At 28.7% G+C, this 13,670-nt stretch overlaps 2 protein-coding genes across 2 annotated transcripts; both read left to right on the forward strand.

Moving 5' to 3' along the window:
• The first annotated feature begins 6,356 nt into the window (after positions 1 to 6,356).
• LOC114183808 (stress-response A/B barrel domain-containing protein At5g22580) lies at positions 6,357 to 7,479 on the forward strand. The gene is made up of 2 exons (XM_028070957.1): positions 6,357 to 6,756; positions 7,063 to 7,479. The coding sequence occupies exons 1-2, from the start codon at positions 6,629 to 6,631 to the stop codon at positions 7,259 to 7,261; spliced, it is 327 nt and encodes a 108-aa protein (XP_027926758.1). The 5' UTR covers positions 6,357 to 6,628; the 3' UTR covers positions 7,262 to 7,479.
• A 151-nt stretch (positions 7,480 to 7,630) lies between these two features.
• On the forward strand, positions 7,631 to 8,929 carry LOC114183807. Its single transcript, XM_028070956.1, has 2 exons — positions 7,631 to 8,590; positions 8,711 to 8,929. Exons 1-2 carry the CDS (start codon positions 7,861 to 7,863, stop codon positions 8,815 to 8,817), a joined length of 837 nt encoding a protein of 278 aa, XP_027926757.1. The 5' UTR covers positions 7,631 to 7,860; the 3' UTR covers positions 8,818 to 8,929.
• The last annotated feature ends 4,741 nt before the right edge of the window (positions 8,930 to 13,670 follow it).

Consider the following 13,670-nt stretch of genomic DNA (forward strand, 5'->3'; position numbering starts at 1 on the left):
ATACCATTGAATAAAGAAATAAAGCATCTAAGCAATTAATTTGCTCATGCGACAAAAATATTTTGTGAAAAGAGATTTCACAAATACTATGAATTTATTTCATGCCTATGTATGGCTGGCTGGACAAAGCAATAAAGCTTTTGATGAAAAATCATGAGATCCGCCTAATCTGCTCCATTCCCAGAAGTGAATGCAGCAATAAATATTATGAATTTATTTCATGCCTTTGTATGGCTGAACAAAGCAATGAGCTTTTGACCTCAAGAAAATCATGAAACATGTCCAAATTAGTTCTGCTCCATTCCCAGAAGTGAATGCAGCAACATTTGATTTATATTTTTATGATCGTGATCATGATCTTGATTTTGGACATGGTTATAAATAAAATTTCAAAGACACATTTTGTCACCAGAAGTGGCACGATAATGTGAAAAAAAAAGGAAAAGAAAAATGTGAAAATATTGACAAAAAGATGAAGGTATATATTATCATTACGATGGTAAAGGCCATTTGAGTTATACTTATTGTACACCAGAGCATCTTACAAATAATGAGAAGAACATAGAAACACACTTTGCTTATGAAGATGGTGATTCTGATTATGGCCATATGGATGTTACTCATCTTGATATTGTTATTTTCTTTGCTAAAGCAAATGAAAACATTGATCACCTAATTGATTATGAGAGTGTTGAAAAAAAAAAATCTCATATTGATATTTATGTTTATATGAAAAACGAATGTTTTGCACTAGTACCAAAAGATATGTGTCTTACTGATAGTGCAACAACTTATACAATTCTCAAGAGTAATAAATTTTTCTCTTGTTTGATAATGTGAGACATCGATGTTAGTATTATTTATAGTACTATAAATATATTTGAAAACTCTAGAAGAGCTACTATACTTCTACCAAGAAGTTGAATAGAAACTTATTAAGTTTCAATGATATTTGTCTAAATGGATATTATATTGAGACAAACAATGAAAAAGATATGAAATATCTTTATATCTCTATGATTGAGTTGAAAAAGAAAGTGTATTGGAGAAATTATCAACATTCTCTTATAGTTTGTACTACAAGTTTATTAGTACAATTAAAATGTATGTCATAGTAAACCAGAAGTTTACAAATCAAAATGATTGCCTTGATTGACATGATCAGTTATTATGATGCGAAAAAAAAGGGTTGAAAAACTCATGTGAACACGTTTGAAGCGTGGTAGACCTATTGGTTCCAAAGATAAAAACTTTTGAATGAGAAATGGGGCTAATATGCAAAATAACCTAATCGAAAAGGTTGAAATCCCAAAAGATTCATTTGACATAATTAATGGTTCGGTTCAAGAAGAACCTCAGGTACCTGAAATGGTTGAAAATGATGAGATCTCAATAAATTATGTCATGAATCATATAATATGGAACCAAAATAAAGTTAACATTGGCGAAACTTTTACTTATAACATAGCGATGAATGCTATGAATGACAATGAGGATCAATAAACAATGATCATTGAAGATTGTCGGCAAAGAAAAGATTGGCCAAAAATGAAAATATGCAAAGAAGCATAATTATATTTGTTTGCTAAACGAAAGGTTTTTGAACATATAGTTCACACACCTAAAGTTATGAAACCCGTTGGGTACATATGGATTTTTGCGCAAAAATCAAATTAAAAATGATGAAATTGTTAGATACAAAGCATAATTGGTTGCTCAAGGTTGTTCACAAAACCTTGTATTGATTAGTGAAAAAACATGTTCACTAGTATTGGATGCAACAACATTGCAATATTCGATTATCTTAGTTGCACAACAAGGTTTGCATTTACATCTAATAGATGATGTTACAACCTATTCGTACGGTTCTTTTGAGAATCATATTTATTTGAAAATCCCTGAAGGATTTTATTTGTCCAACAAGACAAACTCTAAAGAGGGTTATTCAATAAAATTGAACATGCTCTTTTATTGATTAAAGAAATCAAGACGTGTGTGGCATAACCGTCTTATTGAGTACTTATTAAAAGAAGGATATAAAAATGATCCTATTTGTTCTTGTATTTATATGAAAAGATCCAAATAATGAATATTGCCATAATTATTGTTTATGTAGATGACATAAACATCGTTGGAATTCCTAATGAGCTCACAAAGGCAATTGATTACTCAAAGAAATAATTTGAGATGAATGACCTTTGAAGGGCAAAGTCTTATTTGAAATTAGAAATTGAGTATTTAAATAAAGGTGTTTTTATACGTCAAGAAGCTTATATAATTAAGGTGCTTAAAATGTTCTAAATGGACAAGTCATGTCCATTATGCACTTCAATAGTTGTGAGGTCGTTAGATGTTGATAAAGACTCTTCTTAGACCTCAAGAAAATGATGAAGATCTTCTTGGTCTAGAAGCACCATATCTTAGTGTCATAGAAATACTAATGTATCTTGCGAATTATACTCGATCTAATATTGCATTTGCTATAAATTTGTTAAGCAATATATAGTTCTTCAACTACAAGAAGAAAATGGTTTGGAGTAAAACATATACTATGTTATTTTAAGGGTACTACGAATATGAGCTTATTCCATCCAAATGATTCAGATTCAGACCAATGGGTTATGGATATGCATGTTATTTTACATATTCTTACAATGTCACAATGGTTGATCACAAACAAGATGTTTGTACACATGTGGTAGCACAATGGTTTCATGAAGGTATATGAAACAAACCATAGTAGCAACATCGTCTAATCATACAAAATTACGAGGAAAGTTGTGAATATGTTTGGTTAAGGTTTATAATTCAACATGTGCAAGAAACTTGTGACTATCCCCGAGAAAGATGGAATCAATAATCATATATGAAAACAATAGTGTATTGTTCAATTGAAAGGATGATATAGATATCCAAAAATTCGTTCATCTGAAAATATGACAAGTCTATTTGTAAAGTTTTTGCCAAGAAAAACTTTTGAGCAAATGACTCACAAATTCGGACTATGTCACCTTAATGATGTAAGTTTACATGAGGGGGAGAAATAGAATATGTGATGAACAATATTGTATTAAAGAATACAGAATGTTGTACTCTTTTTCCTTCACTAGGTTTTTTATCCCAAAGGGTTTTTCCTAGTAAGGTTTTAACGAGGCACATTCTTTATCAATGGACACTCAAGGGGGAGTGTTATGAATTAATGATTGTCCATTGATTTGATACATTTACTCATATGATTCATTACTCTTTATGGTAAATATTTGTATTAACTAAGTTGATTTGTTTCCTTTATGGATTACATATTGTATCTATAAATAGGACTCTTCCTATCAATAATAACACACAGATGAGTTGCTCCTATTCTCTCATTCTCTATTCTCTCTTGTTCTTCTCTTCTCTATTATTTGACGTCATTCTCTATGTTATTCGCTTTATTTCATAACATATTTATTTATATAATAATTATTCTTTTTTATTTTTAAATTTTCAAATAAAATTTATTAACAATGATTAACAAATAATATTATCCATAAACTAAATAATATAATATTCATATTAAATATCCATTAAAAATATTGCAAATATTCTTAAAAAAAATTCATATAATATCCATAATGAATTTTACGTATAAATAATACAAAATGTGTATTTTTTTTATCACATTAAGTCTTGTTTTGATGATTAAAGTAATTTTCCTTAGAAAAAGTTTTTATATTGATTGATTTATTTATTTTACTTTTTTTCTTTTTCCTCTCACAATAAGTTGTCATAACAAAATTGTAGATAGAATTACCATAGTCCATTATGTTTTTGTCACTCCTTCACCTTTATTCCCATTGTTTACACCTGCATCCAAGAATCACATATTGTGTTTGAATAAATTTTTATGAATTTCTTTCTTTTAATATTTTTTAAGAAAATATTTAATTAAATTAGTCTGTATTCGAAACTCTATTTAAAAAATAACAAAATTAATAAAAAAAGTTATTTATAAAGTTTGTTACCCCAATACAAAATCAAAAATAAAGTTGCAGGTCTAGTTTAATTCAAAAAATTTATAAATAAGATATTTTGTGGTTCAAGTTTAGTTTTATTTTAACTTATCTCATTAGAAAGGAAAAATATCGAAAAAGAATTTGTTGTTTAATTCTCCCGAGGGTTGACTCCAATGACAAAGTTTATTGCAAAGCTACCATTTTTTTTTTCAAATCTAAATTCTAAAGTTCATTCACATAATCATACTTTGATAGTTCATTAAAATAAAATGATCATTTAATGATTTGAATTTCTAAACTACTAACTGATAATTGTACTTAGAATAATTTGCTAATTATATTTATTGTGCCTAATTAATCGTTGTCATTTTCGAAGGGACTACCATAGTATTGCTCAAAAGAAAATACGGTTCGATCTTTTTGTTCCGAAGGTAGCATTTTTTTTTATCACTCAGCATTGTTTTTGTTTTATATTTTATTCATACATAGCTATTAAACAATGAATTGCTTGAATTGGATTGTTATTATAACATGAATAATATCTCCAAAATCTACTTAATGTTTCTTTAATAATGCTGTTTGAGTTAGATCCTTACTATAATTTGAACAAGATCTTCAAAATTTACCCAATTTCTCTTTAATGAATTATTGCGTGAACAAAAATTTTCATTTATAATATAAAAAAGTCTTACATTGTATCAAGACAAATCTTGTACCATTTATCATCAATTCTAGAATCATTCCACCTAATAAGTTAAACACAACAAAACAAACTCTAAATAAATTTGGACATAATAACATTAGTTTCAATTAAAATTTCAATTTAACGTGTCCTTAAATTAAAATTTTAGACACATGACTACAATTGAAAAATTACATATCATCACATAAATTCTAAATTTATGTCATCAAATACTATATAGACTAAGTCTCACTCATAAATTATACGCAACCTTAGTTCACCAAATCAAATAATAAGAATTTTATTGGAAAATAAGAAAGGGGGTCTTTTGTTCTTTTATCTCTTAAATTTAACACATTTACCATGCTTATATAAAATCTCTTAATACCAAGGTATCACACCAATACATACAAAAAAATTATCAATCATAAATAAAATTGAAGTTTAAATAAACTTCATTGCCCTTGAGCTTTCTTTGTATCCTAAAAAATAAAAGTTGAAGAAGAAATGGAATTAAACAGTTTCTTGATTACCCCAAAAATTCCAATATGGAAAACCTGAACAAGCTTAAAACTCAGACACCTCATTTTTCAAACAATTCTAAACATGCAAATTCAAAAAGTTGTTAAATTATGAAAAGAAGAAGCAATTTTATATTTCTGATAACACCCCACATATTTACAAAGCTCAACTCCTCCGTATTTTAAGTCCGTTACAATTTCAACTCACACACCAATAGTCCAAACTTATTTATTATCTACACCACCCAAAATTATTATTCTCACTCAGCTGATCACAAATATCATCGCTTTTAAAAAGTCTAAAACATTACATCACACACATCTTAAATGCATGATTACTTAAATTAAATATGGTATTATAATAATGTATATATTTTTTATTTCTACTCTAATATCAGATATCTGTTATGGTTAGGATTATACACATGCGATACAGTATACAATAATTAATATACAATAATGTATATATTCATATCCAAAATATACATTACTCGCATTTTATATGTAAGGTCAGTAAATTAATACAAAATTACTACTAAATAAAAAATGTAGTCTTAAATCATTATACCTAAACTTAAATGCTTAAAACATATAAGTTATAGCTAAATAATGTAAATCTAAAAAACGAGGCTAAATATTAAACACAAATCACATTTAACCATCAAAATTTGAATGGTTATAAACTTGATTAAATCTAACAAAAAGTTACAAGAATTCTTGAACTTCAATAATTGAATTGAAGTTGTCATTTGATTGAATCCAGTTGTAAAGAGTTCCACTCAACATACTCTCTTTCTATCTGAGGTTTAGTTTATATGTTTTGATGAAGCTTCAATATTTTAAAAAGTGATGAATAATTAAAAAATAATTTTGTATAACAGTTTAAAATGTTCACTATACATTTAAAACATAATTCTGTTCCAAGAAATTAAGGTGACGACAGTGAAATTTGTAAAGGTGAAGACAAGTGCAATAATTTACGTAGACGGTGCACATGCTAAGGACATGGAGAAAAGTTGAGGTTGTATCAGACCACTTTTCTGCACACACACATATAGCACAAAAGAAAAAGGTAGTGAAGAAAGAAAAGTTGTTCCATGTATAATGATGATGTTCTGTGATTCAAAAATGAGGCCAATTATCACTCAAACTTGTCCAAGGACCCCATTCATGTGCCAAACCACACAATTTTTACTATGCCATGGAAACAAGATGTGCATTATAGTGGGTCTAAAGCTGAAAGTATCAGTACCTTTCCCACCTTTCCTTAGATTCAGCTGTGGATGCTGTCTCCTGTCACTTTTCTTTTTTCTTTTACAACTTCATTTCTATAGCAATGAAAGGAGTCATGGGGTTCTGACAAACAGCAGATCAAGAACGTGAGCCACATTTTCAATATATATTTGTCTGAAAGGAACAAGCTTTGTGGTATGCTAGCAATGGGGGAATTCAAACACTTTGTGATTGTTAAGTTCAAGGAAGGTGTGGCAGTTGATGAGCTCACAAAAGGGATGGAGAAGTTGGTCTCAGAGATTGATGCTGTCAAGTCCTTTGAATGGTATGTTTTCTCTTTTCTTAATTACCTTGTACTTTCCAAAACATCGTTAAAAATCTCAGGTCGATCAGATATAAAACGAGTTTATAATATTTAATTGAGTACAAATCTTATCCTACAAACCGGTCTACAGAATTGAGTTAGGTTTAAAGTTCATTTCTTAACGAAATGTTCTCATGAATACTTTTTCTTTCACATGAATGTTCTTTCATACACACCAACCTGATAAGAACTGAATCTCTGACGGTTTTTTGCTTTTGGCTCTGATACTGATATTGTCATGTGTTTGATTGCATTTATGTTGAAAAGGGGAAGGGACATTGAAAGCTTAGATGTGCTGAGACAAGGTTTCACTCATGCCTTTTTAATGACATTCAACAAGAAAGAAGACTTTGCTGCATTTCAAAGCCACCCGAATCATGTTGAGTTTTCCACAACATTTTCAGCAGCAATTGAGAACATTGTGCTGCTGGATTTCCCATCTACTATTGTCAAGGCCCCAGCATGATCCTCAACATAATATTCCACCAATAAAAAAACCCTCTTCAAATTTGTTTAGTCTATGTTTTAGCTTGTGTTTCTCTATCTGCAGTTCTGTCATGAGTTGTTGTTACTGCTACATCTCGTGCACTTTGAACTCGTAGTATTATGGATTATGAATTATAATGATGAACTTTTTTGCCTTACAATTGATGAATATACACTTCTAGGAGTTAGTATTTTGCATTTCAAATCGCTATTTAGTTTTTGTTTCATTAAAACAAACACAAAATATACCATCATAAGCATAAATAGAAAAAGTCACTTTTACATGGCAGAGAATGAGAATCAATGTTTCAATGGTACGGAACATGCATAGCTTGAAAACAATGCTTGATGAATCCAATTTAGTTGTTTTCCATGTGAAAAGACATGGAAAATCACAAAAATATAAGCTTAATGATTCCCACAAAAAGCAATAAGAACTTTTTCAGGTATTAACATGGAGCCAACTTTCAAAAGCAGAAGATTCTCAATATCTACCTTTATGTATTGTAATATAGTGTCATTACATGACTCACAATCTGATAGCTGAAGCCTCTTGAGTTGCATTTATAGGGAAAATAGATGAACATGAAGCCATTCAACAAAATCCAAATTCTCTATTATTTGTTCATCTTCCACACCACACTATGTACTCCCATAGAACAGCACAATCATACCAACTACTGCAGTGATAGCAAAACTGAATCATCTTTCTTGAATCCAAATTCTTCTATTACATCCCTATTAAGCAAAATCACCATATGCAGATCTCAGAATCTCTACTTGAGAACATCTCTTGGACTTTTCCAAGTTTCTTCACTTGACTACAATGCTAGATTACTAACCATATCTCACCCTTGTTCTTCTTCTCTCCATTATATTTCTCCTCTGGCTGTTACTGCAGGCTTTCAATCTCCTCCAGAACCTAACTCACTCCTTCTTTTCAACTGTTCAAGCACAACAGATTCCATTCCACCACCATTTATCCGAAATGGCAAAGGCTTGCTACATAACTGTGGAAATGCTGCTTCAACTTCTTCTAGGGTTCAAGGGCAAGAGAAAAGTCCAAATTCAAGTTTAGTTATTGAAGATCTTCAAAGGGCTGTTGACAAGGGCTTTCAACCTAAAGATTTGAACTGCTCTCACTATAGCTGGATGCACAGAAGTTCCTCAAATGGTGAAGGGTATGTGTTGGGAACAAGGATGTCCTTTGATGTGCCAAATCATGTGGAAGATCTTTGTAAAGAGTGTGAAAAGCCTAATGGAAACTGTGGTGTAGGGTTGAAGTGTTTGTGCCATGCAAAAGAGTGCAGTGAGTGCCTTCATCTATCACATGCTCAAAGTCTTTCTTTTACTTTACTTCTTCCATTCTAGTTTAATTAATTTTGCTTCCACCCAGAATTGCTTTGTGACTCTGATGATGTTTTTGCAGAAGACAAGATCATCTCAGAAAGTGGGTCCATGAAATCTGTTGGTAATAATGTTCTTCTCTCTTTCCTTTCTGTCATTGGTGTTGTAGCTTTCTTCAAGGATGTGTAGGTAGCAGTTTTTAAGGATGAATATATTTTTATCACCAACACTTTGTTGCTATATATGATTATGTTACTTACGATTTAATATCAAACACTTAAATTGATGTTCTCTATTTTAATGAAACAGATCCTTAATTTTTATCATATGGAAGGTTTTGTATAATTATATAATGCACCTATTGTACATAGGAAAACTAGTAATGAATGGCATTTCAAATTGTTGGCAGCAAAAAAGAACAGAAGCAGATTAATGAGGTGATAGTTTTAATTATTTACCCTGTTTTTGTCCAATATACTTGTTGTTTTTGTCAGAAGAAGTAACAGAGATTGAGATTTCAAATGTAATACAAGTGAAAACCTTCAATTTCTGGATGTACTCTGTATAAGAATTTGTGAATCTCACTATAAAGAAACAATACTATTTTTCTTGCTACGTTTAACCTAGACTTGAAGGACATATTTAGTGGTTTAATATGATATTATTATGTTTTTTTTTTCGTTATACTAAACTAGAATAATTGTATTGTTCTTCATATCCCAGTCATGTTGGTATAGGATATTTCTTATCCGAGAGAAAATTTAGTTAGAATGTAACCAATTATATCCTATACCAACATTCTAAATATATCTTTGAGTAGTGTATGGTCAATGTATATTACCAATTACAATATTAATAATTAAATGATAATTATTTAATACTTTTATTTAAAATATTTGAAGCATAATAATAATTTAATTATTAAAAATATATTATAACATGCAAAGTATATCTACAGAAAATCTATCAGTATTTTAGGTAGTTTTGGTTGTTTCAACATGCATCATTACTTGTTACATCACCATTTGTTAGCAAACCATGTATGATTGATTATAAGTGAATTAATTGTATTTAAATCGAGATACACATATTATATATATATATATATATATATATATATTACAATTTCGTCACCCATAACAAATTACACAAATACATTATTATTGGGAATCTCAATTGTCAATGATGAATTCCTCAATAATATGACAATGAATATTATAACATCATTCTCATGAGACATAAGAATATTATAACATCATTCTCATGAGACGTTGACTGATATAACTTATCACTAATCAATTTTCTTAGGAGACATCGAATAATGTAACTTATCACTCATCAACCTTATGAAAGGTTCATATTGAACGTACTTCATTGAAGACTAACACTTGATTCATAAAAAATATTATTGATAGAAATTAAGATAGTGCATAACCCATTTATTAAATGTTAGAAATTCAAGTGTGAGTCTAAATATTATATGAGTAAAAATGAAGAATTTGAACTTCACATAAGAATGAAAATCCATAAATTCATTATCTTAAGGTTTTTGATTGAAAATGATGTTAATCCCTTATGTGTGAGTTTGACTCATATGAGTATTTTATATAACATATACACATTAAAATATTTTATATAATTTTAAGAAAATAATATTCTTAACATAATTATATTCACCATAATAATACAATAACTTATTACTTTTTCTCCTATGTTATTGGTTGTCACTAACATGACAAGATGTTAAATTTCCATACATGAAAACCCTTGTACCCAATCTTTCCTTGAGTCTTAATCCTTTTTGGTAGTTATGGAAAGTAGTATTTCTTTGATATCACATTTTTTTCTATGTACTCAAAGCTTAATTTGGATTAATTTGACACAATAAGATATATTTTAGAAAAGAGGTAATTTGTTGGGAGATTAGTTGCTTGATAGGTGTTAATTTAGCATCACTCTTAGTCTTCCCTTTCACTGTTTTTCTCCATTCTGGATCAATCTTTTCTGGGCCAAGCATTGATTGACACTGTAATGTACCATCTTCTTCTTTCACCTCACAACCATGTGCCATGTCTCAATATCAAAATTATGGCAAAAAATTATCCCAATTTTTCCATGCCAAGTATGAACAGAAAAAACCAGTTTAATCGGAAGAGATTTGAAGTTAACAATTATTTATTCATCCTTCTCTAACTATTCCTCTTTTAGTAATTTAGAATACCCTAGTGTGTGTACCTGTACCTATAAAGTTATCAAAAACATCCTAAAATGAAGTTCCAATTAAGTAATCTTAGAAAATATTTTAAAAAATATATAATAAAAATTAAATTTTGAACCATTTGTGTGCTTTTTTGTTTAGTAACATAATTTTAAAACTCATAATTCTCCAAAACTAAAACATATTAGAAATAATTTAAGATATGAAATTATCTTAAACAAAAAAATATCAGTTTGAAATTATTTTTACATACTTCAATATTTTCCTGATCTAATATTTTTTTTTTCACTGGATCTAAATATTTTAATTTTTATATTATTAATTTATTTTAATATATTTGGATGCAAAATAAAACTTAATATAATAGCTCATTAAACTGACGTTAATGAAAAATGCATTTTTAATACACTTTATCTTTAAAACAAGAAAAAATGTTCCATTACATTACGAATCATATTATAGTTTGTTTATATTATTTGCATGCACGCAGTGCATGTGTGTTATTTTTTATAATAAAAAAATAATAAAATTATTATTAATAATATAATTTTATTTTTATAATAAATTAAATATCAATATTTTAAATAATTTTACTTTAAATAAATTTTATTTATTTTGTATGTAGTTTCATCATAAAAATTAAAAAAAAAAATAATCAAATCAACAAATATTAAATTAGAAAAAATCTTAAAAGATACGATTGATAAAATAATTATTTAAAGAGTAAAATTAAAAGACAAATGTGAACACCAGAAAAGAAAAAAATCTTCTTATTTTAGAAAATAGAATAAAAACATATAATTATAATAAACATGTGAGACACATAATCAATTTTGTCTGTTTTCAATAATATTCTAATAGTCAAAAATAAACTTCTCCATTATTGAGTATTTTAATAAAATGGATTTATAAGTTATATATATATATATATATATATATATATATATATATATATATATATATATATATATATATATATATATATATTGTATTTGGAGAGTCAAATTAAATATTTATTCGAGATTTGATGATGAGTGTATGATAAGTCCAATTAAAAATGTAGTGTTTACTTGTACTAAAAATATTTATTTTATTATTCATCATACTTGTTAGGTACTTATTTAAGAGAAACAAAAGAATTAATGAAATTATTTTATTTCCAAAATAATATTGGCACCCATTTTTTTTTCGTGAATAATAAAATGTTATTAGAGTTGAGGATGTTTATACAAAGAAGAAGATTTGTATTGAATCAACTACAAAGACAGATAGAAAACAAGTGGGTGTGCTGTTTCCTCCTCTCTAATTTGCATGTTATAAATAGGGGTTGGGTTAAGTACAGTAATGTCTGCGCGTGATTTGTTACCCTTACTATTACTTGTTTCTTACTCCATCATGGAAATACAGGATAAAATTTGTAATATGTGTTGAAAGGAGGAGCCTTTCGTCCATAAATGAAGAATAATTTTGATGATGTCTATTGATCCAGGCTAAAACATAGCTTGGTCCAGTTAGGATATGCATTAGGCAATTAGCTTCTCTTTTTCAAATGTATTTCAGGCCTGCTGTGTAATTCTGCACATGATTAGTTCTTTAACTAATGGATTAGCTGTGAGTATTGTACAAAGTAAGTGAAAATATACTCACGATAATCGATTAGGTAAATTGCTAATCGAATTAGTGACAGCAAAAACCTTTGTATAAAATCTGTTTTGGGTCTGGAAAAATCAGAAAGATCACGCAGTTTTCATCTGAGATAGAGCCATCTGAGAGATACAAAGTTTCAGAAGATTCTGCAAGATAACTCAAGTACAGATCCAAGAAGAATTGATGGTTGATTCTACCATGATGGATCTTGCTTGATTCAAGGAGCATCAAGTCAAATCTGCACAGCTTAGGTGTATTCGTTTCTTGTTTTGTTTTCTGTATTTTTGATTACAGTTGCTTCAGTGTTTGAAGTGTGGACCTAGGTGCAATTGTGTGGATGCATTGCTCCTAGGGGGAGTTCTTGATTGTTGAATCAAGTTCTTGGGTTTTGGGGGTTAGAATTACATAGGTGTGCTTGTAATTCTTGGAACCTTTCTGTTTAGTGGAATCCTCCTAAGTGTGTTACTTAGGAGAAGACTGGATGTAGATTCTTTTTGAATCGAACCAGTATAAATTGTGTGTCTTGCTTCTTTCTTCTCTCTCATAATATTTCTTGATTGATTTAAACAGTCCATTAACCCAGAACTGCGAAATTGATTAATTTAGTTTTAAAACCTAAAGATTTATTCAAGATTCATCTTAAACCATATAAAAGCTTGTTAATCAATTCAGATCCCTTTGTGGTTAAGATAATTAGACAGATCTGTGTTTTAACAATATGTACATGTTATACTCTAATTTAAATTAAAAAAATGATTAAAATATTAGTATATTGATTTTAAATGAGTTATTTTTTTTATTAATTAGCTTTAAAAAAATTATTTCTTTGCAACCTGTCATTCAATCCTATTTAAATGAGTTATTTAGACTTTGTTTAAAATTTATGAATATTATGTAGTGTATTTTATTTGAATTTACGATTAAAATATGTTGTTAAATATTTATTTTAATTTTTTTTATAAATATTCGCGGGTACCCATGAATATTCGTAGATATTAAAAAAATTATACGAGTACCCGCATAACGGATACCCGGCAGATATGGATACTGGTACGAGACAGATATTTATCCAGCGGATAAAGTTCGGGGAAGCTACTACCGATACCTTACCCGTCCCGTTAACATCTCTATACGCAGTATGTTTTCTTTAAATTTGTGAGGGTTACTGCAAATATTT

This window comes from Vigna unguiculata, chromosome 5 (assembly GCF_004118075.2).
Source record: "Vigna unguiculata cultivar IT97K-499-35 chromosome 5, ASM411807v1, whole genome shotgun sequence".
In the NCBI taxonomy this organism is placed as follows: Eukaryota; Viridiplantae; Streptophyta; class Magnoliopsida; order Fabales; family Fabaceae; genus Vigna; species Vigna unguiculata.